Below are 27,879 nucleotides of genomic sequence, written 5' to 3'. Positions count from 1 at the left end.
TTAAACATTTTTTTCAAATTTGAGTTCCAAATTCTCTGCTTTCCTCACCTCTCCCTCCATTGAGAAAGCAAAAGAAAGGTTAAACATGAGTAGTCATGCAAAACACATTTCCATATAAGTCATTCTGTGAAAGCAAACATAGATGAAAAAGCCCAAGAAAAATCTAAAGAAAGTAAAGAAAAAGTGCCTTTGATCTTCGTTCAGGCTCTCCCAGTTCTTTCTCCAGAGATGGATAGCACCTTATAATTGTAAGTCCTACAGAATTGTCTTGGATCATCTCATTGCTGAGAATAGCTAAGTTATTCATGGTAGAAATTGCTGCTACTGCGTACAATGTTCTCCTGGCTCTTCTCACTTCACTTTGCAGTTTAAGTCTTTCCATGTTGCTCATCATTTCTTAAAGCATAGTAGTATTCTATCACAATCATGTACTACAACTTGTTCAGCCATTCCCCAATTGATGGACATTCCCTCAATTTCCAATTCTTTGCCACCACTAAAAGAGCTGTTATGCATATTTTTGTACACATAGGTCCTTTTCCTTTTTTTGAATCTCTTTGCAATATAGACCTAGTAGTGGTATTGCTTGGTCAAAAGGTATGCCTGGTTTTATAGCCCTTTGGGCCTAGTTCCAACTTCTCCAGAATGTTTGAATCAATATACTTCACCAATGGTACATGAGTGTTTTAATTTTCCCACATCTTCTCCAACATTTGTCATTTTTCATTTTTGTCATATTAGCCAATCTGACAGGTGTGAGGTAATAACTCAGTTGCTTTATTTCTCTCATCAATAGTGATGTAGAACTTCTTTTTCCCCCATAGAACTATAAGAAACTTTCATTACTTTGTCTAAAAATTGCCTCTTCATATCCTTTGATCATTCATCAATTGAGGAATGGCTCTAATTTCTATAAATTTAACTCAGTTTTCTGTATGTTTGAGAAATAAAGTCTTTATCAATGAAATTCACTGTAAATTTTTTTCACAGTAATGATTACCAACTATATATTTCCCTCCATACTACTTTATTCCTGCTTATCCTACTCTCTCTTTCTCTCTCCCTTTATCCTGTCCATTACCAAAAATGTTTTACATCTGACTTTTACCTACCCAAAACTGCCCTGCCTTCTATTAGCTCTTCTCTTCTCTTATCCCTTTCCCTTCCCATTTTCTTGTATGGTAAGATAGATTTCTATACGCTCTTTGATCCAATTCCTATGATGGTAAAGTTCATATGCTCCCCTCCCTGCTTCCCCCATTTTCCCCTCCACTGTAAAATCTCATTCAGGCCTCATTTATGTCAGATGATTTATCCCATTCTACTTGTCCCTTTCCCCTTATCCCAGCGCATTCTTCTTTCTCACCCTTAATTTTTTTTTTAGATAATCATGCCATCATATTCAACTCACACTTTTGCTTTCATTGTTTGTATACTCCTTCTAACTGCCCTAAAAATGAGAAACATTTTAGGAATTATAAATATCATTTCCCATGTAGGAATATAAACAGTTTAACCTTATCAAATCCCTTATGAGTTCTCTTTTTTGTTTATCTTTTTACACTTAATTTGCATCTTGTATTTGAAAGTCAAATTTTCTATTCAGCTCTGGTTATTTAATCAGGAATGCTTGAAAGTGTTCTATTTCATTGAATGTCTATTTCATCTCTGAAAGATTATACTCCATTTTCCTGTGTAGGTGATTCTTGATTGTAATCCTAACTCTTTTGCCCTCCAGAATATCATATTCCAAGACCTCCAATCCTTTAATGCTGAAGTTGCTAAATCTTGTGTTGTCTTGACTATGGCTCCACCCTACTGGAACTGTTTTTTTCTGGCTACTTGCAGTATTTTCTCCTTGACCTAGGAACTCTAGAATTTGGCTATAATATTCCTGGGAATGTTAATTTTTAAATCCCTTTTATGAGGTGATCAGTGGATTCTTTCAATTTCTATTTTAACCTCTGGTTCTAGAATATTAGGGCAGTTTTTCTTGATAATTTTTTGAAGGATGATATCTAGGCTCTTTTTTTTGATTATGACTTTCAGGTAGTCCAATAATTCTTAAATTATCTCTCCTGAATCTATTTTCTAGTTCAGTTGTTTTTCCAAAGAGGTATTTTACATTTTCTTCTTTTTTTTCTTCTTTTGCTTTTGTTTGATTGTTTCTTGATGTTTCATAAAATCATTAGCTTCCTCTTGCCCAATTATAACTTTTAAGGAATTATTTTCTTCAGTGAGCTTTTCTACTTCCTTTTCCATTTGACCAATTCTACTTTTTAAGAAGTTCTTCTCTTCAGTGAATTTTTGCATATCTTTTTTTTCCACTTGGCAATTTTGCTTTTCAAGGCATTCTTTTCTTTATTGGATTTTTGTGCCTTTTTTACCATTTGGCCTATTCTTTTTTTTTAAGGTATTATTTTCTTCAGTATTTTTTAATACTTCCTTTACCAAGCTGTTGACTCTTTTTTTTCCTGATTTTCTTGCATCACTCTCATTTCTCTTCCTATTTTTTCCTCTTCTTTTATTAGGTGATTTTCAAAATCCTTTTTGAGCTCTTCCATGGCCTGAGATAAATTTATTTATTATTATTGTTATTATTCTTTTTGGTGAGGAAATTGGGGTTAAATGACTTGCCTAGAGCCACACAATTAGTGAGTATTACATATCTGAGGCTGGATTTGAACTCAGCTCCTCCTGACTCCAGGGTTGGTGCTCTATTCACTGTGTCACCTAGCTGCCCCCTCAATTCATATTTTTCTTTGAGGCTTTGGATTCTGGAGCTTTGACTTTGTTGTCCTCTGAGTGTCTGTTTTGATTTTTCTTGTCACCATAATAACTTTCTATGGTCAGAACTTTTTTTCCTGTCATTTGCTCATTTTCCAGATTATTTCTTAACTTCCAATCCAATGCTAAAGTGGGGATCTGCTTCCAGGATGGAAGGTGCACTGTCCCAAACTTTAAGGGTTTTATGTAGCTATTTTCAGAGATACTTCTAGGGACCTGTAAGATTTTAGTTCTTCCAAGGTGGTATGATTTAGGGTAAGGTGTGTTTACTACTCTTCTGGCCTGTGCTCTGGTTTATGAGTGACCCCAAGTACTCTTTTCAAACTTGGAACTGTGACCAGGGTCCCTGCTCTCCCTTGCAGCTATAAGCTCTGCTGTGCTAGTGCTCCTCCTCGAACTGGGAATAAGACCCAGGACTGCAACCCAGATCCAAGTGTAAATAGTACAACAGTGTCTTGCCCTTGGTGCCAGCAAAGGGACCCCTGTAAATCTCCTCACCTGTTCTCTGATCTCTTACCATCTGTGGGCTGAGAGTTCTAGAGGCCATCACTGCTGCCACTGTTTCAGTTGCCTCAGGCCTACTCAAGGTTTGCTGGAGCTTTGTCTGGTACAGGTCATCCTGATGTAAAAGACATTTCCTGTGGACCTTCTAAGTTGTCTTGGGCTGGAAAATTGTTTATCTGCATCTTTTTGTGGGTCCTGCCACTGTAGAATTTGTTTAGAGTCATCATTTAAAGGTATTTGGAGCAGTTTGGGGGAGAGCTCAGGTGAGTCCCTGCCTTTACTCCATGGTGGAAAGCAATTTGGAACTATGCCCAGAAAGCTAAACTTGTGTATACCCTTTTACCCAGAAATACCAATACTAGGTCTATACTGAAAAGGAGATCAAAGAAACCAGAAAGTGACCTATATGTGCAAAAAATATGCATAGCATCCTTTTTTCATTGTGTCTAAGAATTAGAAACTGAGGGGGTATTAGGGGGATTAGGGAATAGCTGAACAAGTTGTTATATGAATGTGATAGAATATTATTGTTCTGTAAAAAATGATTGAAGGAGATAGTTTCAGAGAAATGTGAAGTAAGAAGAACCAAGAGAATAATTTGTACAATAATAATAATACCACAAAGTTGTAAAGAAAAGCAACTTTGAAAGACTTACAAACTCTGATAAATACAATTCCAGGGGACTCATGATGGAATATGCAACCCACCTCCACATAGAGAAGTAATTAATAGATTCAGAGTGCATATTAGGGGGTGTGTATGTATATATGTGTGTATGCATATCCTTTATTCAGACGTGTATGTGTGTATACGCATATATAAGCACATATATTTATGTATCTATAACAACTCTAGCAACAGCACAGAGGAGTGTGAAAATATTAAAATAAAGGATATAAAATTACTGTAAATAATAACAACTATATTTATTCAAGGAGGAATGACAATTAAAAACTGAGGAATCTGAAAACTTCCACTTGCTGGAATTTTGCTCATCATCTGGTTCTGGCTTTAGAGGAAATGGTGCTCAAAGCACTTAGTTGTAAGTTATGGCTCTTGCTTCTTTATCTGACTGGCCACCAACCAGCTGACCACTGCAGCACCAAATGACTGACTTAAGGGGATCGTAGCTATTAGAAACACAATAACCTTTTTTTTTTTTTTTTGTAGGGGGCACTGAATAATATCACTCCTCCCCCTAAGTAACCCATGTAGTTTATATCTTCTACTAGATTGTCATTTAGACCAATTCAATAAATGTTTCTTAGGCCTCTATTATGTGCAGAACACTGTGCTAGGCACTGAGAGAGGTACAAATTTTATATACAACTTGGTCTCTGTTCTCATAATGCTCAAAGAACACAATAACTATATATGCATATCTGGAATAAAATGGTATCTATTAATGTTTATTTTCAATGGTTCATATTTCAACATGGTGAGATACAAGTCAAAACAATCTCAATTCAATAATACTTTAATGTATCTTATTTACTGATTGATACATACATACATACATGTATATATATACACACACACACACATACACACACACGACAGGCTTACTCAAAGAGATTAAAATATTCTTGAGTTTAGTATTCATGTTCATCTGCTTCTCTTCTGTTATTTGTGAGGCCTAATAAGAAAAATAAGATATATATTAGCTCTTTAAGTGTAATTGAAGTCTGACACAAATCCCTATTTTACAGGGATTTCTATTGTTTATTGTTTTCCTTTCTCGGATTTTTTTTCTGTCTCCAGATTCTGTAATAATGCATTATTTGGTCATAGCTTTCTTTCAAAATTTCACATCAAATATATATTTTTTCAAGAAGCAAACTGGAATGGAAGGCAGGGCAGGGGGAATATTGGAGTTAGAAAGTTTTATGTTCAAGCTTTTTCTCTTATGACTAGGGTCAAATCAACTTAAATTTCTCATTGCCCTAAACAATTCTTACAGAATTTTAAGAGTTGGAAGAGACCTCAGAAGGCATCAAGTCCAACCTTTTGAGAAAGAAATATTCACTAGAATATTCTACAAAGTAGTCTTCCAGCTTTTGCTGAAAGACATCCACAAAAAAGGAACTCACCACCTCTTGTGGTAGGCCATTTCACTTTTGACAGTTAAATCTTTAAGACTACAAAGACTAGAGTAGTTGTCCATCTACTAGTTTTCAGTTTGGTGGAGGGAATATTTATATTGATAATTCTCCAAGATTATGAAATCACAGGTCTAACACTGCTCCCATTCACAAACATATTTATGGCCACATATAGGTATATGTATACATACATTTTATTTTCAAATAGTTCAACAATATACTTTGGGATTGACCTTAGAGATGATCCTGTCCAAAGCCCCTCATTTCTAGTTAAAAAAAAGTCCTGAAGAAATTATAACTTTTCAAGGACATATATCTAAAAATGGAATAAAATGTGAGCTGAAATTAAGGGTATAGCTTATAATCTAATAAAAGAGAATACACACACACACACACACACACACACACACACACACACAAAACCTGAAAGAGGGAAAAGGAGGGAATAAACAAGGTACATGATAGAGAAGGCCAGAGAAGTTTAGCCATGTAGGAAATAAAGACATGGCTGGCATAGTCATTGTCCTTAAATGGAAGTTCTATTAGTAGCTCTTTACCCTCCATTCAAAGGGAAGTACCTCAGAGGTGGTGGATATTGATGAGGTGTGAGTTCCAGAGCTGAAATGATTGTTTTAAAAATAATATCTTATTTTCCCCAATTACATGTAAAAACAATTTTTAACTTTTTTTAAAGTTTTGTGTTCCAAATTCTATCCCTCCTCCTTTCTATCCCCTCTTCCTGAGATGGCAAGCAACCTGATATAAGTTACACATGTGCAATCATGTAAAACAATTTCAAAATAGTTATTTTTTGCAAGAATACTCTAACAAAAAAGAAAAGATGGAAGGAAGAAAAGAAGGAAGAAAAGAAGAAAAAAGAGAGAAAAATAGCATGCTTCAGTCTGTATTCAGATAACATCAGTTCGTTTTCTGGAGGTGGATTGTGTTTTTCATCATGAGTCTTTTGGAATTGTCTTGGATCATTGTATTTCTGAGAATAGCCAAGTCATTCACAATTCTTCTTCATACAATGTTGCTGTTACTGTGTACAATATCCTCCTGGTTTGGCTTACTTCACTTTGTATCAGTTCATGTATGTCTTTCCAAGTTTTTCTGAAACCATCCGGCTTGTCATTTCTTATAGAAAAATAATATTCAATTACAATCATGTACCACAACTTGTTCAGCCATTTCCCAATTGATGGGCATCTCCTCAGTTTCCAATTCTTTGCCACCATAAAAAGAGCCGATATAAATATTTTTGTACATGTGGGCCCTTTGCCATCAGACCTATAAGTGGTATTGCTGAATCAAAGGATCTGCACAGTTTTACAGCCCTTTGGGCATAGTTCCAAATCATTTACCAGAATGATTAGATGAGTTCATGACAGAACTGATATGATCTTGCAGGATGTAGAGGTTTCTGATGTTTGACAGAGTCCAGAAGATTGCAGCTAGGTGGGGACTGAAGATACTACTTGTGGATTCCTCATCCAGGCCATATTCTGTACCCATGGTTATTCTCATAGTGTTCTTATGAGTTTCACACGAGATCCTGGGTGTGCAAGTATTTCACAAAGCTTATAACTTTGAATATTTTTTTTGTTATGTATGTTCTGTGTTTTCTTTTTTAAATTTGTGATTTTTATTGATGGAAAGAACTCCCAGAGAGGAAACTCCCTCATTTTTATACATTTGGATATTGGGAACTGCTCTGTAATTTATAGCCTTAATAGGTGCCTGGACTACTGAGAAATTAAGTGATTTGCTGAGAGTTACCAATGAAAAATGTCAGATAATATACTAAACACCTATATACACAAAGGAAATAATTTGCCCTCCTCTTTTCTCAATCTGGGTTCAGTTATGTTGGAATTAGGAGTGTGTGTGGGGGGGTGAAGTTAAAGTCTTTTGAACAAATCTACTGTATTACTTCAGTTGCTTCCCCTGACTTCTTTCTGAATTTTTTCATCTTCTGGTTCTCACAGAGACCAGTTTTCCCCTTAATGAATGACATTCCTTGTCTCCCTTTCCAGTAAGGGTCATGCTTTCACTTATTCCTCACCCCAACTCAACTCACTGGTTGTAGTTGTAGAGTCAAAATATTCTTTGCTCCCTCTTTTCACTAATGAACTCTCCTACTTTCATCCTCAAAAAAAAAATACCTTACTTGATCATCTGTTCCCTCTAGCTATCATCCTAATCTCCCTTTTTCATAGATAACCTCCATAAGAAAGCTAAATAAAACTGATGCCTCCACTTCCTGTCCTCCCACTCTCTAACTTCTGCTGGCTGGCATCTGATATCATTTAATTGAAACATCTCTCTTCAAAATTACCAGATGATTCTTGAAATCATCAAATCTAATGACTTTTTCTCAATCCATGTCTCCTATCTGTAACTTGTATTCACTCTCTTCTCTTAGATGCCTTCTCCTCTCTAGGTTTTCATGACAATACTATCTCCTAGTTGTCCTCCTACTGTCTGACTGCTTCTTCTCAGTCTCCTTTGTGGATCCTTCAGCCATGCCATATTCACTAACCATGAGTGTTCTCTGAGGAACTGTCACAGGAATTCTTCTCTTCTCTACCTGTACTACCTTGCTTAGAGATCCCATCATCTCCCATGGTTTGACTATTGTCTCTATGCAGAAGATTATAAATCTTTTTATCCACATCTAAGCTCTCTCTTGACTTCTAATCTTATATCACCAATTGCCTTTTGAACATCTCAAACGGGATGGCCCTTAAGTATTTTAAACTAAGAATGTCCAATAGAGAACTCATTATCTTTTCCCTAAAACCATTACCTCTTCCCAACTTTACTATTATGATTAAGGGCACCACCATCCTCCCAATCACCAGTGCTCAAAATCTTGGTGTCATCTTCAACTCTTCACTCGCAATCCATATCCACATCTATTTCCAAGACATGTCCTTTCTTTTTTAAATACACCAACTTGTTTTATATATCAACTTTTCTTCACTTGCACAAAAGTCAACCTGGTATAGATCCTCCTTATCACATTTCTGAACTATCATAATAGCCTTCTGATTGGTCTCTCTGCCTCAAGTCTCTTCCTGCTCCATTTTATCCTTCACTAAGATAGCAAAATAAACTGACATTACCTACCTTTGATCACACACACACACACACACACACACACACACACACACACACACACATACACATACTGACAAGCAGAAGCATACAAATGATAAAAAAGTTCCAATGGCTCTTTATCATCTTTAGGATCAGATATAACCCCACTCCTACCCCTCACTCCCCACCCCCATTTGGCTTTTAAAGCCCTTCACTTGGTCACTTCCTATCCTTTCTAATGTGCTTATACCTTATTCCCCTTCACATCCTCTGCAATCCAGTAACACCAATCTCCTTACTGTTCCTTTTACAAGACATACTATCTCCCAGATCAGAACCTTTCAGTGGTTATCTCCCATGCCTGAAATATTCTTCCTCCTTAGCTCAATATCCTGGCTTCCTTCAAGATTCTGCTCAAATGTCACTTTTTGCAAGAAGCTTTTCTTGGTATTCTCCACTGGTAGTGTTTTGCCTTTGAGATTACCTTATATTTACATTATGTGCATGCACACACACATACACACTTACACAGACACACACACCACACCATATATAATGCATGGCATACCAGAAGTCAGTACATATTTAATCTACTAAAACATAGTACAGGAAGATGTTATCTGCATCCACCCAAGAACTGACTGATAGAAGTATGTATAGAATAGTTTTACATACATGCATACATGGCTCTTTCTAGCATATATGTACATATACACACATGTATGTATATGTACATATATACATATACACACATGTATGTATTATGTACACATATCATATATATACAGAGAGAGATAAACAGAGACAGAGAGAGACACACACACAGACATATGGGGAGGAGAGAGAGAGGGAGAAAGAGGTGTGTGGTATATCTAATAGTAGCCATCTCTAGGGAAGGGAGAGGGAAGAAAAAAAAAGAAAAAAGAAGTTTACATGATAACTTTATTATATATTTAAAAGGAATAGCAAGTTGTACATAGATTTGTAGTTTCATGTGCAATCATATTTTTAAAATTATACTGTTATGGAAATGCTTTTTTATTCTAAAAATTAAAAATAAAATAAATTAAAATTTAAAACAGTATTGCATTATATGTTTTTGCTATAAACATATATTTATGTATCTATCTATGCATTATGAATATAGATATATTTCCTGTGTTTTGTATGTACATGATTGTTTACAGAGGATAGGCACTACACAGTTTCACCTTTCTATGTATACCCAGTACTTAGCAGAATGCCTGGCACATTGTAAGCACTTAATAGATGCTTGTGCTAGTGCCTTTCCTCTGTTGATTATTTCAGATTAATTCTATATGTAGTTCATTTGTACAAGGTTGTTTGCATATTGTCTCTCTCAATTAAACTGTGGGGTCTTTGGGAATAGAATCTAGCTTTTACATTTTTTTGTCTAGGAGGTAGTATCCTCAGAGCTTAGCAAAGTGTCTAGTACGTAGGAAGAGCTTAATAAATATATCTTATCTAGCTGATTAATTGCAGACCTGACTTCTAAATCCTTTATAAGGGAAAGATATGAGTCAAACACACACACACACACACACCCCAGTTCAATTCTGATTTTTCTTATTTGTTTCATTGAAGGAGGTTATATCCCTTATCCAAAATGTGGAGTGGGAAGCAGGGAGCTATAAACAGAAAGAGAAGAGTAGAGAGGGTGAAGATACTATTTGCTTCCTAAGCACTCACTCCTGATCCAAAGTCTTATTGTTTGGCAGTACTAAGAAGTGCCAAAATGAGATATAATTGTGATTCCTGAATAGATATAAAATGGATTCCAAAGGCAGGTCTGATTTGAGGATATTCAATTACTCCTTACCTCCATGAACACTGGTAACAGCTTTAAACTCCATTTTTGAATCTGAAGGATCTTAAAAGCTATTACCAATGTGCCATACACCCGTTTCCCATGCCACAAATACAGACTTGATTTCAATAATAAATAGCTGAAATGTATATAATCCTTCAAATTTTGCAAATCATTATATATATTTGTGTGTGTGCATATATATGTATATACATATGTGTGTATGTATGTGTGTGTGTGTGTGTAAAATCACATCTCATTTGGTCCTCCCAACAATTCTATAAGATAGGTGTTATTATTGTCCCCATTTTATAGATGAAGAAACCGAGTTACACAGTTTCTAAGTGTCTAATGCAGAATCTAAGTTCAGGTTTTCTTGATGTGAAATTCAGCACTTCAGTCATAACCGTACCCTGTTGCTTAATGGCCATCACCATTTGCAGGCTTGTGGGATATCAGTGAGAGTTGGAGAGGCAGAAGGGACCTGAGAGATAATTTGTACAACACACTTATTTTCCAGATGAGAAGACTAAGACATAGGGATGTGAAGGGACTTTACTAAGGCAACACAGACAGTAGATGGCAGAAGGAGAAGAAGATTTTTTTTTTACCCCAAATCTAGTGCTTTTTCCATGCAACTGCCCTAAAGGCAGGGAAGTGGTGAAATAGAGCACTGGTTCTGTAGTCAGGAAGCCCTGAGTTAAAATGCAGCCTCAGACACTCATTACAGCTAGATGGCCTTGGGCAAGTCACTTAAAGTATATTTACCTCAATTTCCTCAATTGTAAAATCAAAATAATAACAGCACTAATGTTTGGGTTGCTTCAAGCATGAATAATGAAATATTTATAAAGTGTGTGATATAGTGCATGGCTGTTAATAAATGCTTGTTCTCTTCCCTCTTTGATCAGGGAAAATCTCATAAACAGTCACATCACTACTTAAAAAGCTTTATTGGCTCTTTATTGCATCTGTTACAAAATGGAAACTCCTGTTTGGCATTTAAAGCCCTTCATAACCTCCCTCTGTCCTGTCCTTCACGTTCCTTATTATGTGTTCTACATCCCAGCCAAATAAGCTTAACTTCTTTTTCCAGGATACAATATTCCATTTTCTGTTTCTCTGTCTTTGCACAGGCTATCCTCCTTCTGTTTGGAGTGTTCCCTTTGTCATCTCCACTTTGTGGTACCCTCAGCTCCTTTAAAAGCTCAGCTCAAGAGCTACCTACTATATAAAAAAAAATTTGATGATTTCTTCAAACTTTAAGACTTTCCCACTGAATCTACTTTCTATATATTTTGCACTTATTAGTATACATGCTGTCTCTTCTAGTAGAATATAAATTCCTTAAAGGCAGGGACAATTTCATTGATATCTCTGAATCCCTAGCATCTAGCACAGTGCCTAGCAAAAGGTAAGCACTTAACTAAAGGCTTACTGACTTGAAATAAGGCAAATAGGAAATGATTTCAGGATCAGCAAGATCCTCTTAAATAGTCCCATGGATATGTGATCTCAATGGCTTGAGATCCATTGAATCCATTGAAGCCTTTCTGTGTATATTCTTGTTTTTTCACTCCCCTAGGTTCATCACAGGCATCCAACTGACACACTGGGAATCTTTCTTATGTTCTTTAGAAGCCATAAGTATACTAGTAGAGAACAGATTGATTATCAGAACCCTATCACTTTTGCCATAGGACAAGGTAATTTTTTTTTTTTGCTCATATCTTTTTTTCAATGAAAGTCATTACTTGGCTTCTGCAACTTAATTCGCCAATGGTTTTGGTATAATGTGCTCATACTAACTGTGTGTACCTCCATTGTCCTTTGTTGTTTTTCTTTTTCAGTTCTTTGGAGGTTATAGTATTCTTTGACTCAAATCTGTGCAATCAAAGTGGAAAATTTTGGTATTAACAAGTCAGTCAATTAGCATTTTTCTGAAGACTTTAATTTTTTTATTATTAAATTTTGTTTTTAATTTATTGAATAAAACAAGCATTTCCATAACATAATACAATAAAAAGATGATTGCACATGAAGCTGCAAATCTGCTATATACCACTTTTATTCTACTTACAATGTGCCAGGCTCTGTGCTCTGTGCTACAAACTGTGGATACAAAGAAAGCCCCCCCCCCCCCGGATTTGATCTTCTTCCATGTAAGTGGGAAATACATTTTATGAAAAAGATTCAGGTAAAACGATCCATCCTTATTCATAATTCATGAATTTATTGTTCATACAATGATTAAATCGTGCAACATGATTTCCATAACTTATTAGTATTGCTCACATGATAACTAAACATGTAGTCAATCATTGCATCTGTCACTTCTCCCCTCCTTACTAGTTCAACTAAATGCACAATTGATAGGTAGGTGCTATATATAAAAAAATAATGTATGGAAAGTAATATAAAAGTTTACAAGGTATGTCATAGCTAATGTAAGTATTGCGGTGAGTTTCATTATAGTTGCAGCACAAATATAATTAGGTTCCTTTCAGGACTCTAAAATCAGTCTTACTTAATTTCCCCATTGTTTTATTTTCCTTTTCTTTTTCTATCTTTATTAATTGTTCTCCCACCCTTTCTTTTAACCTAGTTATCCCATAGGTTATTTTTAAATGTCAGTATCAATTACATAGGATTTTTCTCTCTTTTTAAAAAAATCTGATTTTAAAAAAAAGATCTATTTTTGGTTGAATGTAGAACACTATAAAACTGTGAGTCTAGGATAATTTATAAAACACAAAAGATTAAAATACAGAGCTAGGGGAGCTGGTTAAGTATATTTTTTCATCCTATTTCTTGATTAGATAAAATACAACAAATATTACATGTCATGCAACAAAATTTATTATCAAGTTTCTCTTTGTGAAAGTATTAAGGTATTTGCAGATGGGGATGAAAAATTTAACTGGCTTTAATGACCTCATATTCTAGGAAGATAATATACACACATAGCTATAATACATGACATAATATACCATGTACGTTAGAGAGCTATAAAAAAAGAGTACCATATTATATTTAAAGGAAAAAAGCCCTTACTGACTATGAGTAACAAGGTAAGATTTCTTGAGGGAAGTCACATTTGAGTTGTGATTACAAGGATAGATTAATATTCAATAAGTTAAAAAAGGAAGAGGAGGGACATTCCAGGGAGAGGGGGCATTCTGAATAATGGAATGCATGCGGCAAAGTGAGTGTGTCTTTAGATGTGGAAAGAATAGCATACTTTTTTTTCTTGTTTTTCTTTTTGCTTTTTTTTCCTACACAATGGGGTTAAATGACTTGCCCGGCGTCACACAGCTAGTAAGTGTTATGTGTCCGAGGCTGCATTTGAACTCAGGTCCTCCTGACTCCAGGGCTGGTGCTCTATCCACTGTACCACCTAGCTGCCCCAATAATAGTACACTTTGGCTAAAGCTTATAGTGTGGTTGGAGGGGAGTTGTATGAGCTAAGGCAGGCAACCAGGTAACAAACATTAATTAACCACCTTCTAAGTGCCAGGTACCATGCTAAGCACTGGGATACCAGCAAAGGCCACAGGAGATGTGGGAAACAGCTCTAGGCATGGAGGCCAGGTAGAGAAAATGCCCAGATCCAAGAGATGGAGTATCTTGTTCATGTAACAGCCAGGAGTCCAATGTCACTGGGTTGAGAAGAACGTGGTGGGGAGAAAAGTATAAGAATACTGGAAAGGTAGGCGGGGTCTAAGTTAGGAAAGGTTTTGAATGCCAAACAAGATTTTGTATTTGATTTCAGAAGCAATGAAGAACTATTGGAATTTATTGAGTAGAGGTATGACACAGTTGGACATATACTTTAGGAAAATAACTTTGCCTACTGAATGGAGGATGGATTGAACTGGGAAGAAACTTGAGGCAAGTAACTCCTTCAACAGGCTATTACAATAGGCCAGGCATGATGTGATGAAGATCTGTACTACAGTGGTGGCAGTGTTAGAGGAGAAAAAGAATTGTAAAGGTGAAGTCGAAAAGTTTTGGCATCAGATTGGATATGGGGAGTGAGAGACAGTGAGGAGTCAAGGATGTCACCTAGGTTTCAAGCTCGAAGCATTGGGAGGATGGTTTTACCCTCTATAGTATTAGGGAAGATGGTGGTGAGGGGGAAGGTTCAGGGAGAAAGATAATGAGTTTGCTTTTGGACATGTAAAGTTTAAGATGCCTACTGGAATCCAGTTCAAGATGTCTGAAAATCAATTGGATAATGCCAGACTTGAGTTTAGTGGGGTGGTTAGGGCAGAATTTGGCATTTTGAGAATCATCAGCAAGGAGATGTTTAATTAAATTAACTCGAGCTAATGAAATCACCAAATAAAATAGTAAAGAGGGAGTAAAGAAGAGAACCCAGGATGGAACTTATATGAGATACCTATAGTTATTAGAGGATGTGATATGGATGAGGACCTAGCAAAGGAAATTGGAAAGGTGGGCTAGGTGGGAGGAGAACCAGAAATTGGTGGTGTCCTGAAAACCTAGATGGAAGACAACATAAAGGAAGAAAGGGTGATCAACAGTGTCAAAGCCTACAGGAAGTCAAAAAAAAATGAGGATTAAGAAAAGGCCATTGTATATGGCAACTAAGAGATCATTGGTAGCTTTCAGGAGACCAGTTGCAGTAGAATGATGTGGTGTTTAGCTGGATTTGAAGGGGTTAAGCAGAAAAGAAGGAGAGTTAGAGGAAACACTTCTTGTAAACTGCCAATTCAGGTTTGCACCTACAGTTTAGAGTCTTAGGGACTTGCATTGAGTGGGTAAATATTTTGCATAGGGTCATGAAAACAAGAAGAGGTTAGAGTCAGGACTGGAATAGCAGTCCTGGCTCCAAGGCCACCTCTCAATCTATTGTACCATAATACAAACTTTAAGGCATTACAGAAATGCCTTCTGTTATCCTTGAGGATATTGGGTGTAGTGAACAGTATCGGACCTACATTCGGCTTCAGATATCTATTAACTGTGTGAATCTGGGCAAAGTGCTTAATATCTTTTAAGGACAGTTTCCTTACCTATGAAATGAATACAATAATAGGACTCACCTCTCAGGATTTTATCAGGATCAAATGAAATAATGTATACAAAACACTTTGCAAACCTAAAATTGGTCATCTTTTGTAAGTGCCAAGGGTGGGTAGATCATTAGTGAGAAGGGAGAAGGAATAGTAAGTGAAAAATTAGATGAAAGATTGTTAGAGGGAGAATAAAAGGATAAATCTGTAGTCAGTGAAATATGCTGTTTTTCATTACTTTCTCCGAACTTACTTTCAGCATTTCCAAAATAAGAATACAGATGTAATGGTGTTGGTCACCCAGGGATAAGGATTTGCAGTTCAAGAATGGCAGAAGGTCAGTGGGGCAAGGCATTCTAGGTCATTAGCTAGAGAAACATTAAAGTGGTGGACCATGGGGTCAAAGCCCTATATTGAGGCAAAAGAAGCCAAAGTAAGTCAGGTGATCTGGGAGAATAGGACTCAATTTGGGGACTGAAGGACATGAAAAAGGTAAACATAGGTTTATTGGATGTGAAAATGGGCACGTTGGAAATGCTTCTAGCCTGTCCTCATTACATATAATGCTTGCTGAAGGTTTTAGATATATGCTATTTATTATTTTAAGGAAGACTCCATTTATACCTATGCTTTCTAGTGTTTTTAATAGGAATGGGTGTTGTATTTTATCAAAAGCTTTTTCTGCATCTATTGAGATGATCATGTGGTTTCTATTGGTTTTGTTGTTGATATGCTCAATGATGCTGATAGTTTTCCTAATATTGAACCAACCCTGCATTCCTGGTATAAATCCTACCTGGTCATAGTGTATTATTCTTGTGATAAATTGCTGCAATCTACTTGCTAGTATTTTGTTTAAAATTTTTGCATCTATATTCATTAGAGAAATTGGTCTATAATTTTCTTTCTCTATTTTGACTCTTCCTGGTTTAGGTATCAACACCATATTTGTATCATAAAAAGAATTTGGTAAGACTCCTTCTTCACCTATTTTCCCAAATAGTCTATATAGTATTGGAATTAATTGTTCTTTAAATGTTTGATAGAATTAGCATGTAAATCCATCTGGCCCTGGAGATTTTTTCCTAGGGAGTTCATCAATGGCTTGTTCAATTTCTTTTTCTGAGATGGGGTTATTTAAGTATTTTACTTCCCTTTGGTTAATCTGGGCAATTTATATTTTTGTAAATATGTATCCATTTCACTAAGATTGTCAAATTTGTTGGCATATAGTTGGGCAAAATAATTCCTAATTATTGTTTTAATTTCCTCTTCCTTGGTGGTAGCTTTGCCCTTTTCATTCTTGATACTAGTAATTTGGTTTTCTTCTTTCTTTTTTTTAATTAAATTAACCAAAGGCTTATCTATTTTTTGTTTTTTCATAAAACCAGCTCTTAGTTTTATTTATTAGTTCAATAGTTTTCTTAATTTCAATTTTATTAATTTTTCCTTTGGTTTTCAATATTTCTAATTTGGTGTTTAGTTGAGGATTTTTAATTTGTTTTTTTCTAGTTTTTTTAGTTGTATGCCCAATTCATTAATCTCCTCTTTTTCTATTTTATTTATGTAAGCATTTAGAGATATAAAACTTCCCCTAAGAACTGCTTTCGCTGCATCCCATAGGTTTTGGTATGTTGTCTCATTATTGTCATTCTCTTGAATGAAATTATTGATTGTTTCTATGATTTGTTGTTTGACCCAATCATTTTTTAGGATTAGATTATTTAGTTTCCAATTATTTTTAGTCTATCTTTCCATGGCCCTTTATTACATATAATTTTTATTGCGTCATGATCTGAAAAGGATGCATTTAATATTTCTGCCTTTCTGCATTGGATTGTGAGGTTTTTATGCCCTAGTACATGGTCAATTTTTGTGTATGTGCCATGTACTGATGAGAAAAATGTATATTCCTTTCTATCCCCATTCAGTTTTCTCCAGAGGTCTATCATACCTAACTTTTCTAATGTTCTATTCACCTCCTTAACTTCTTTCTTGTTTATTTTGTGGTTAGACTTACCTAGTGCCGAGAGGGGGAGGTTCAGGTCCCCCACTAGTGTAGTTTTGTCGTCTATTTCTTCCTGTAACTCCCTGAACTTCTCTTCCAAGAATTTGGATGCTCTACCATTTGGTGCATATATGTTTAGTAATGATATTACTTCATTTTAGCAGGATGTAGTTTCCTTCCTTATCTCTTTTGATTAGATCTATTTTTGCTTTTGCTTTGTCTGAGATCAGGATTGCTACCCCTGCTTTTTTCACTTCAGCTGATGCATAATATATTCTCCAGCCTTTTACCTTTACCCTGTATGTGTCACTCTTTTTCAAATGTGTTTCCTGTAAACAACATGTTGTAGGATTATGGTTTTTAATCCATTCTGCAATCCATTTCCATTTTATGGGAGAGTTCATCCCATTCACATTCACAGTTATGATTACTATCTGTGTCTTTTTTTTTTTTTAGGCAATTGGGGTTAAGTAACTTGCCCAGCGTCACACAACTAGTAGATGTCAAGTATTTGGTCTGAGGCTGGATTTGAACTCAGGTACTCCTGACTTCAGGGCTGGTGCTCTATCCACTGCGCCACCTAGCTGTCCCTTATCTGTGTCTTTTTCTCCATTCTTTCCCCCCCCATTTATGCTTTTCTTTCTCCTTTTTCCTTTCTCCCCTTCACTAGTGTTTTGCTTTTGACCACTGCCTCCTTCAGTCCCTTCCCCCTTTTTTTATCCCTTTCCCTTTTCTTCCCCTTTAGTCTTACTGCTGCTTCCCTCCCTTCTTCCCCCCTCCCCTTTTCTTTCCCCATTCCCTTTTCTTTACCCTTTTCCCTCCTACTGCCTGTAGGACAAGTTAGATTTCTATACCTAACTGATTATATTATGCCCTTCTTGATCTTTTTTTTTTTTGCTTGAGTTGGAAATTGAATTGAGGGGAGTAGGGAGGTGGTATTCTTGTTTCAATTTGCTTTCATGCTCCTGTGGTCACAGGTGGATACTTGCTGTACTTACCTACTGAATCATAGGTGTGAATGCCAAGTTAACAGTTATGCACAGCTGTTTTCAGCATTTCAAAACTGTCAAATGTTCTGTAGACAGTGTGTTCACACCTTGCCAAAGTTCTTTTCTCATGTGTTTTACCTAGGCAAGTGTTTTTCCTTATTTGTATGAGAGATTGTATAGCTGCGAATTCCAAAGCCAAAAAGTATATGTTTCAAAATCATTGGCATTTTGAAAAGATGTCAAAGGTGCCATTAAAAAGTGCTACTTTTGTCTGCAAATGGTGTCTGAGTCTTGTGATGCTTTGGGGGAGCTGTTTCCTAAGGCTTGACAGAGCTGCTTGGTACAAAATGGAGATAGGCAAAATTTTGAATAAGTGCAAAAATGTATGAACAGACAGAAAGATTGGATGATTTGCTTTCAGTTAATTTAAAAATGAACATACACAATCACTAAGAAATAAACATTTGCAAATAAATAAGCTTGAAATAAGCTTAGCCTGCAAAGTATTTGTTGAATGAATACAGAAATGAATGAGGGAATGGATGCATGAATAAATGTGTAACTTTTAGATACTCTTAGGCTCATGTCTATGGGGCAGATATATAAAACGTGGCTTGTGTTCATAGTAATTCTATACTTGGAAGTCAGTTTATGAAATGGCTTATGCTTATGCTCCCAGTTAGAAAGTGTAACTCTCTAATAATGGACTGAGGCATGAACTCCTGGCCTTATATTAAGAAAGATTATCCTCTCCTGTATGGTTACCATTTCACCTTCAGTCCCAAAACAGTGACACCAGGTATCATAACAACAGTCAAAAATATTTATGGTAAATAAAATTAAATATGGCAAATGTGGCCTATAACAGGATAAGTATGTACACACAACTAAACAAATGTAAGGCAGAAGCAGGGTAAGAAGTGTCCGTTCCTCACTCAGCTGGTTCATCTCAGCAGTTCCTGTGACTAGTGTCATTAAAACAGCCATACACATCTCTCAACTTGTCCATTTAGGAGCCCCATGGCTCCCATGATCTTGAAGAAGGAAATTGCAGATGTGGCCAAGTCTTGCTTGCTGACGTCAAACAACCACCATCTCTCCCTCCTCCATGTTTGGTTTTCTTTGTGCATCACCCAAATTCTTACCTTAGTAGTGAAAACCTCCTGCATGCATTCTGAGGGCTAAACTCCCCATTAATTTCTTCTCTTCACAAAATGGGAAGAACTAGGAATCCCAGTGTTTTGTGGCCAGCTAAACCCTTTCAGAGATAGTCAGAAATGAATGAACTGAGAGATATTTATTGGAGATGATACAATTTGTCACTGTACTGAGTGCTCTAACACTCATACAAACATCATAAAACTCTCTGACTCTAAGAAGGTAACCTTCTAGTTAGTAAGACTGAACTTATGTATATTAAATAATAAATGGATTAAGCCCCAAAAGACAACAACAAATTACTTATTACTACTGCTACTGCTACTGCTACTACTACTACTACTACTACTACTACTACTACTATACTACTACTACTACTACTACTACTATTACTACTACTACTGCTACTTGGTTGGTGGCTGTCCTTCATTCTCAAAGAGGACCAAAATAACATCACCAAGTTAGAATCAAGTTATAATGCATCCAACTGTGGCTGATCAGACCAATACTAGCCCGGAATTCCCTACCACAGGTCAAGTGCAAGTAGTGCATGTGAACATTTGGGGTAGATTCTCTAAATCTGTGTATCTTGTGTTTCTTTTGAGATACTTCAAATCTGCTTTGCTCACAGAGCACAGCACCCTCTCTGATGAGGGCACGCCATGCTGGGTGGTCCTGTGCCAGTGTCTCCCATATCACACGATCAAATCCAAAATTCTTAAGAGAAACCTTGAGAGTGTCCTTGCATTGCTTCTTCTGACCACCAGATTACAGCTTGCCCTGTGTGAGCTCTCCATAAACTGCTACTACTACTACTACGACTACTACGACTACTACGACTACTACGACTACTACGACTAATGCTGTTGCTACTACTGTTACTGCTGGTGCTGCTGCTGTTGCTACTACTACTGTTACTGTTTCTTCTTCTGCTTCTGCTACCACTACTATTACTACTACCATTACTACCTACCACCACATTACCACCTAACATTTACACAGTAGTTAAGGTTCACAAAATACTTCACAAATATTAGTTCATTTAATCTTCATAACAACCTGGGAGGTAGTACTACTTGTTATGCCTATTTTTGCAGATGAAAGATCTAAGTAAGTGACTTGCCCAGGGTTGCACAGTTAATAAGTGTCTAAAACAGGTTTTGAACTCAGGTCTCCTGACTCTGGGCCAAGTCCTCTATCCACTGTGCCATCTATATGCCTCTGTTCACTGAACTGTATGTTGTTCACCATAAGTGCAGAAGTTCAGTACATGTTGTTGAGATGGAATAAAAGGCAGCTTCCTAGGAAAGTGAAGATTAATGTAAAGTTTTTGAGGATGGTTGGGCTTTATATAGGCAAAGAGGAAGTAGCATGCCTTGGGTCTGGGCCTAGGCAAGAGCAATGGGGCAGTTACATTAGTGTAGTGCACATTCACATAATGTTTTAACGTTTTCAAAGGGCTTTATACTAATTTCATTTCATCCTCACAACAACAGCATGAGGTAAGTATTACAGGTATTATTGTCCCTATTTTTAAATTTATTTTATTTTATTTTTTTTGATGGATTCATCTGTTTAATATAGGGAAATAACATTTTGTCAATACTAGGCACCATAAAATGTAAATACAATTACTGTCATAAACCTGGATATACCTTCAAGGATTAAAAGTACTATTTGGTAGATACCCTGTACGCATCTAGTGCAAGGAGTGCTCTGCAGCTTAGCACTATGTACACAAGAAGTGATCCCAATTATAGGAGACTCAGAGGAAATACTCGGGATTTCTTTATTCTTTGAGCAGATTAAATTTTGTGGTGACATCCAGGTTTATCTTCCTTTCACTAACCATGTTCCCTGTTAAGCACACCATAACAACATCACAGTGAAATGAATGATGAAATAAAAGAATTTTGATACACTAGAAAACAGTGCTCAGTGATACATTTACGTTCTATTTATATGGTTAAACATCTGTTCATATAGTACCTTTCTACAGGATTACTGACTAATTTGGGGGCAGGGTTTACACTGTTAGAGGTATTACTAACATGGTAACTACTTCCCTTATATGCAAACAGTAGACCTATAATCTTATTGAGAATAAAACTGACTATTGGAATTGACTAAGCAGCTTCTCCAAGAATGTGGTTTATGAAATCGTGTGTAGTATGAAAAAAGCTGCCAGTGACCTCAATATGGATTCTCAACCTGCTTTTTACTACATCAAATTTAATCAATAGAGACCAATATGGTCAGTCAGTTAATTCTTAATATGAACAACCTGGGGGGGGGGGGAAAGAATCTGTACATGAATAAACAGGGGAACTAGATGCATTTATCAAGGAATGTCAGGTGGTGATAATTCTGGATGAAACTCCTACTGCAGTTTTCATTTCCACAGCTGTGTGCTGAGAGTCTGACCCGATGAGCTTCTAGACCATCCTGCTGCTGTATTGGGGGGTTGGCCAAAACCCACAGCACTGCTAGCACTGGTGATGTTCGTTCCAGCCGTTTGCTGATTCATCTGAGAGAGATTCCACTGGGGCTGCTGAGTTTGCTGGATAGCAAACTTATTCTGTGCTGCTCCCATCTGTCCTACCATTTCTCCTTGAGACCCGACAACATTTTGAGGAAGTGGCATCACACCAGTTTGTGCATTTCCCACAAACCCATTGGGCACTGCCATGCCAACCATCATGCTTGCATTTTGTCCCATAACGGGTACCGATTGTCCCATCATATTTCCCATGATTCCCGTGGCTGCAGGCACAGGTACTCCCATGGATGGAAAGCCTTGAAACTGGGTTGGTGCTTGTGAGGTAAACGGCATAGCTGAAGTGCCCATAAACATACCTGGAGCACTTGGTTGCTGAATGGTCCCCGTCCCATATAGGGATAGGATGGAGTCTTTGGACAATTGCTTCTTTGCTGATTCTTCTGTTTTTGTAGTTGGCTCAGTGAACAGATCCAGATCCACAGATCCGGTAGTTAAAGTGGCAGCTACTGGTACGGGGGGGGGGGGGGTGCTCTGGGCTGGGGGTATGACTGTTGCTGGTAAAGGATTAGAGATCATTGGGCCAAAGATATCCAGGTCATCATTCAGGGTAGTGGTGATGGTAGTAGTACTACCATTTGTCACAGGCACTTCAGGAGGGCCATCAAGTCCTAAAAGATCAATAGTGGGTTCTGCTGCCTTTTTAGGGCTGGTGCTTCTTTTAAATTCCTGATTCGGGTCTTCTTTCTTCTGAGGCTTTTCAGCTGAAATGGGTTTTGAAGGCTTTTCTGGCTCCTTCTCCTTCTTTTTCTCTTCCTTTTTTTTGGTCATTTTCTTTATTGGTAACAGTCAGTGCATTTTTGTCATAGTATTTCTTTTTTCCATATTTATCTCTGATGAAAAATTCCATTGCTGGGTCCGTTTGGGGCCTTCGAAAAGTTCTCTGGAAGGTTAGCTTCGTAGAGCATTCTTGCCTTTGTATTTCCCATATCTTGCATGCACTGTATTTGTTCTGGTGTCCACTGATCAAGGTTGACTGACTTGACCCTGGGTATATGAACACCAAGATTTCTGTGAATTCCAGCACATCGAATGCAAATAAATACGCCAATATTCCAGGAAGCCCATCGTGGACTGTTTTAGACTAGAAATCTGCATGAATTTATATTGAACCCCTTTGAATCTTCTTTTCGATTGTCATAACCTCTCCAGACCTTTCATAAGAAATAGTTTCACTTAGAAAAGCAACACTTTGGCCTCGCAGTCGGCGCAATACTTGTTGTCCTCCTCCCGAAGCAGCTTGGACAGGATCAGCTGGTGCTGCTCATTCAGCTTCTGAGCCTTCTCCCGGCACGAGCGCGTCGCCATTGCGGGGGGCCGGGACGGGCAGAGCAGGGCAGAGCCTAGCCGAGGGCTGGCGCTGGGGCTGCGGGGAGGCTGCCGGGGCCTAACGCACCTGGCAGTGCCAGGAGCTAGCCCGAGAGGCGGCGGCAGCGGCACAAGCAGCGGCACCAGAGCTATTGTCCCTATTTTAAAGGAAAATACATTTCAGGAGAGAGAAGGTATATGATTTGTTCCTGGTCACCCATTAATGAGGGTCTGAGGTGAGATCCACAGCCAGGTCTTCCTGTATTCTATCTCATTATACCATACTATACCAGTTATTTACCAACATGGTGTATTCACTGGGGCTGTGAGATGACTTGTTTGACTGAAAGAGAGGATGCATGTTGGGGAACAGTGGGGAAGGACACAGGAGTTAGACACGGGACTTCTAATTGGATATGAAAGGTAAAAGGGAATTCTCAGTAAATGCTTTAGAACAACAGGGGCTGCATTCAGGGGAGAGGCTAAACACAGGATGACTTTCCAGAAGTCTGGTGCAGACATGAGACGATATGGGATGAGACTATTGTGGTGACTATAAGAATGGGAAAGGGAAAGGAAGGGAAGAGAAAGGCAAGGGAAGGAGCATAGATTATGCACTTACTCTATGACAGGTTCTGAACCAAGTGCTTTATAAATACTATCTGAGGGAAAGGAAAATTTGAGTAGGATTTAAAAGAAGAAATGGCAAATTTGGAGGCAATGTAGATCTATGTAATGATGGAAGGTTGTTGAATGAATGCATACATGATGCTTAATAAGGGGAAATGTACCACTGTTGCCAATATTTCTGTCACTTCTGCATAAGTTTGAAAGTACACTAAATATAAAGGACACTTTAATGAGTATGAAAGAAAATCACATTAAGATCCAACCATAAACTCAGTTTGAAGACACAATCACTACTTGTTCACTTGATTGTGTTCCTAAACTTCACTGGTATCTTTCCAACTTTCTCCCTTCTAAAACCCATTAAAATTTCTCCAAGGTGCAGGAAAAAGCAATGAAGGAGAGGACAGTAGCAAACATACATTTTCTTCTTGGTTGGTTTTTGTTGTTTAACTAATTCACCAAATGAAAATGCTGGTCTTTACACCAGGGAAACATGAAAAAGAACATAATTATCTAGTAAAGAAGAAGGATTTAAAGAACCCAAAAAACACTTTACCAATTGCTGGAGGGTTTAGTCCCATAAACTCACAAGGGCAATTAAAGACAAATAATGTTCAGAAATTTTAAAAAAAGAGGTGGCTTCACAGGAGACTTATGAGATCAGAGAACTAGAGTTAAAGGTGACCACCAAAGACCTCTAGCCCAATCCTTTATTTACAGATGAAGAAGTGGAGGCACAAGGGGATTAAGTGATTTGTACCAAGTTGGGAAGACATCTTAGAGGGATCACAACTTACTGGAAAGACAACTGGTCTCCAAGCCAGGAAAAAACAGCTCAAGTCCTGATTCTGATACATACTGACTGTATGCCCTTATGTAAGCCACTTCACCTGCCTCAGCCTCAGTTTCCTCATTGGTAAAACATTGCAATGAGAAACAGTGAGTATAGAAGATTGATGGTGAAATTTGTGATGAACATCAAATGTAGAAAAAGAGAGAAACATTTTCTAACCTGATCAAGGTGGGGATTTGTTTTGCTGTATTATGTCTATTTATGATGTTTTTGCTTTCATTTATTGCTATGGTTGATAGCGAGCAGGAGGAGAGACATTATGTCCATGTGAAGATAAGCAAGGTTTTAAAATGTAAAAAAAAAAAATTCACAGATATAAACAAAAAAAATCTTGGGATTCTGATTCTGGAGCCACTATTTATTCCATTGTAATGTGCTCATGTCTGATGGCCAAAGATGCCATATTTGAATGATGCCATTCAAATGATGAAGGGAAATTATATTTAATGTGATAGTTCACAGCTATTGATACTGACATTTTCATCCAATGTAGCCTGAAATTGGTTTGAACATTGTCTGTGAATGTTAGGGACAGAGAAATCTAAAATGATCCCACAGGGCATTGGGAAGACATGTTTGTCAACAGAATATGTATATATATATATATATATATATATATACATACATACACATATATACACACACATATATACATATATATATAATATAGATATATACATGCACATATACATATATACACATACATATACATACATACATACATACACACATGTGTGTGTGTGTGTGTGTGTGTATAATATCTACAGTCTCCCATCTCTGCTATGAAGAAGAGGGGACATATTTTCTTATTTTTTTCCTATACAATCAAGGTCATTATCTTCTCCAGGGCCTTGTCATTCTTCCTTCTATTGTCCTCCACACTGTCTTGATTTAGCATTATAGTCCTGCTACATCTACTGGATTGCTTGGCCTTGTAGCTCCTCTTGAAACAGAATCCTAGAGGGCTGAGTCAAGGTGGCAGAGAAAAGTTATGAATCACCTAAGCTTTCTCCAAAATCCCTCTAAACACCTTTAAATAGTTCCATAAAACAATTCCTGGAATGGTAGAACACACAAAAGGACAGGGTAAAGTAATTTTCCAGCCAAAACAACTAAGAAAGTTGGCAGGATAGGTCTTTCACACCTGGGTGAGAGTGGAACACAGTATAGTGCATGCCCCACTGGTATAGACTGGGCTTCAGCAAACCTGGAGCAGGCCTTGGGAGCCACTGAATAAGCAGCAGCCATGGCTGCTTCTGGATCTCTCAGCCCACAAATGGAAAAGGGATCAAAAAACTGATCAGAAGATTACATGGTATCATTGATGTCTCTGGGGGCAGGACTATGTTGCTTTGCCCATAATCAGAACTAAGTCACAGTACTGGGTGGCACGAGCAGTAGCACACCAGAGGTTGTGCTCACAGTGGAGCAGGGACCCAGCTCACAGTTCCAGGGCAGAAAAGAGTGCTTGTGGTCACTCAAAGATATAGGCAAAGGCCAGGAGAGTGGTAAAGACATGTCTCTTTAGGTCATACCATCTTGGAATAACTAAAAACTTATAGGTCTCTAGAAATATCTCTGAAAAATAGCTTCACAAAACCCCTGAAGCTTGGGAAAGTGCACCCTTTAACCTGGAAGCAGAGCCCCACTTTAACAAAGAGTTAAAAGTCAAGAAATAGACTGGAAAAATGAGCAAACAACAGAAAAACATTCTGACCGTACAAAGTTACTATGGTGACAAGCAAAATCAAAACAAACACTCAGAAGATAGGAAAGTCAAAGTTTCAGCATCCAATGCCTCCAATCCGATGCATTGTTCTCAGGCCATGGATTAGCTCAAAAGGATTTTGAAAATTAAGGAAGACAGAAAGAGGAAAAATTGGGAAGATAAATGTGATGGGAGAAAATCATGAAAAAAGTCAATAGCTTGGTAAAGGAGACACAAAAAATACTGAAGATAATAACACCTTAAAAAACAGACTAGTCCAAATGGTAAAAGAGGCACTAAAAGCCAATGAGAAGAAGAATGCTCTGAAAAGCAGAACTGGACAAATGGAAAAAAGACACAAAAAAAATCACTGAAGAAATAAAAATACTCTTTAAAAAGTAGAATTAGTCAAATCAAAAAGGAGGTACAAAAGCTCATAGAAGAAAATAATTTCTTAAAAATTAGAATGGAGCAAATGGAAACTAATGACTGCATCAGAAATTATAAAACAATGAAACAAAATCAAAATAATGAAAAAATAGAAGACAATGTGAAATATCCCATTGAAAAAAAACTGACCTATAAAACAGATCCAGCAGAGATAATGTAAGAATTACTGGACTCCCAGAAAGTGGTGATCAAAAAAAGAATCTATACTTCCTCTTTCAAGAAATTATCAAGAAAAACTGCCCTAATGTTCCAAAACCAGAGGTTAAAATGGAGATCCCAAAATGAAAACTCCAAGGAATATTATAGCCAAATTCTATAGCTCCCAGGTCAAGGATAAAATAATACAATCAGACAGAAAGAAACAATTCAAATATCATGGAGCCAAAGTTTGGAGAACATAGCAGATTTTACATTAAAGTTTCAGAGGTCTTGGAATATGATATTGTAGAGGGCAAGGGATCTAGGATTACAACCAAGAATTACCTACTGAGAAAAACTGACTATAATCTTTATTTTTTTTTCTTTTTGGGTGAGGCAATTGGGGTTAAGTGACTTGCCCACAGTCACACAGCTAGTGAGTGTTATGTGTTGGAAGCTGGATTTGAACTCAGGTCCTCCTGACTCAGTGCCAATGCTCTATCCACTGTACCACCTAGCTGCCCCTGACTATAATATTTCAGGTGACAAAAAGGATATTCAATGAAATAGAGGATTTTCAAGCATTCTTGATGAAAAGACCAGAGCTGAAGAGAAAATTCAATTTTCAAATACAAATCTCAAGAGAAGCATAAAAATGATAAACAGGAAAGGGCAATCATTAGGGACTTAATAAGTTTAAGCTATTTACATTATTTC

At 37.1% G+C, this 27,879-nt stretch overlaps 1 protein-coding gene across 1 annotated transcript; it reads right to left on the bottom strand.

The window, feature by feature from the left end:
• Window positions 1–21,819: 21,819 nt before the first annotated feature.
• Window positions 21,820–23,388, bottom strand: LOC110218537 (stromal membrane-associated protein 1-like). The gene is given in 4 exon segments (XM_021001289.2): window positions 21,820–22,840; window positions 22,842–22,952; window positions 22,954–23,149; window positions 23,265–23,388. Coding segments are annotated over 4 exon segments (1,356 nt in total). The 5' UTR covers window positions 23,384–23,388; the 3' UTR covers window positions 21,820–21,910.
• Between the last annotated feature and the right edge of the window lie 4,491 nt (window positions 23,389–27,879).

This window comes from Phascolarctos cinereus, unplaced genomic scaffold (assembly GCF_003287225.1).
Source record: "Phascolarctos cinereus isolate Bilbo 61053 unplaced genomic scaffold, phaCin_HiC Scaffold_2;HRSCAF=192, whole genome shotgun sequence".
NCBI classification, from domain to species: Eukaryota; Metazoa; Chordata; class Mammalia; order Diprotodontia; family Phascolarctidae; genus Phascolarctos; species Phascolarctos cinereus.
Note: the sequence above shows the minus strand (reverse complement) of the source record. Positions and strands in the feature narration are given on the sequence as shown.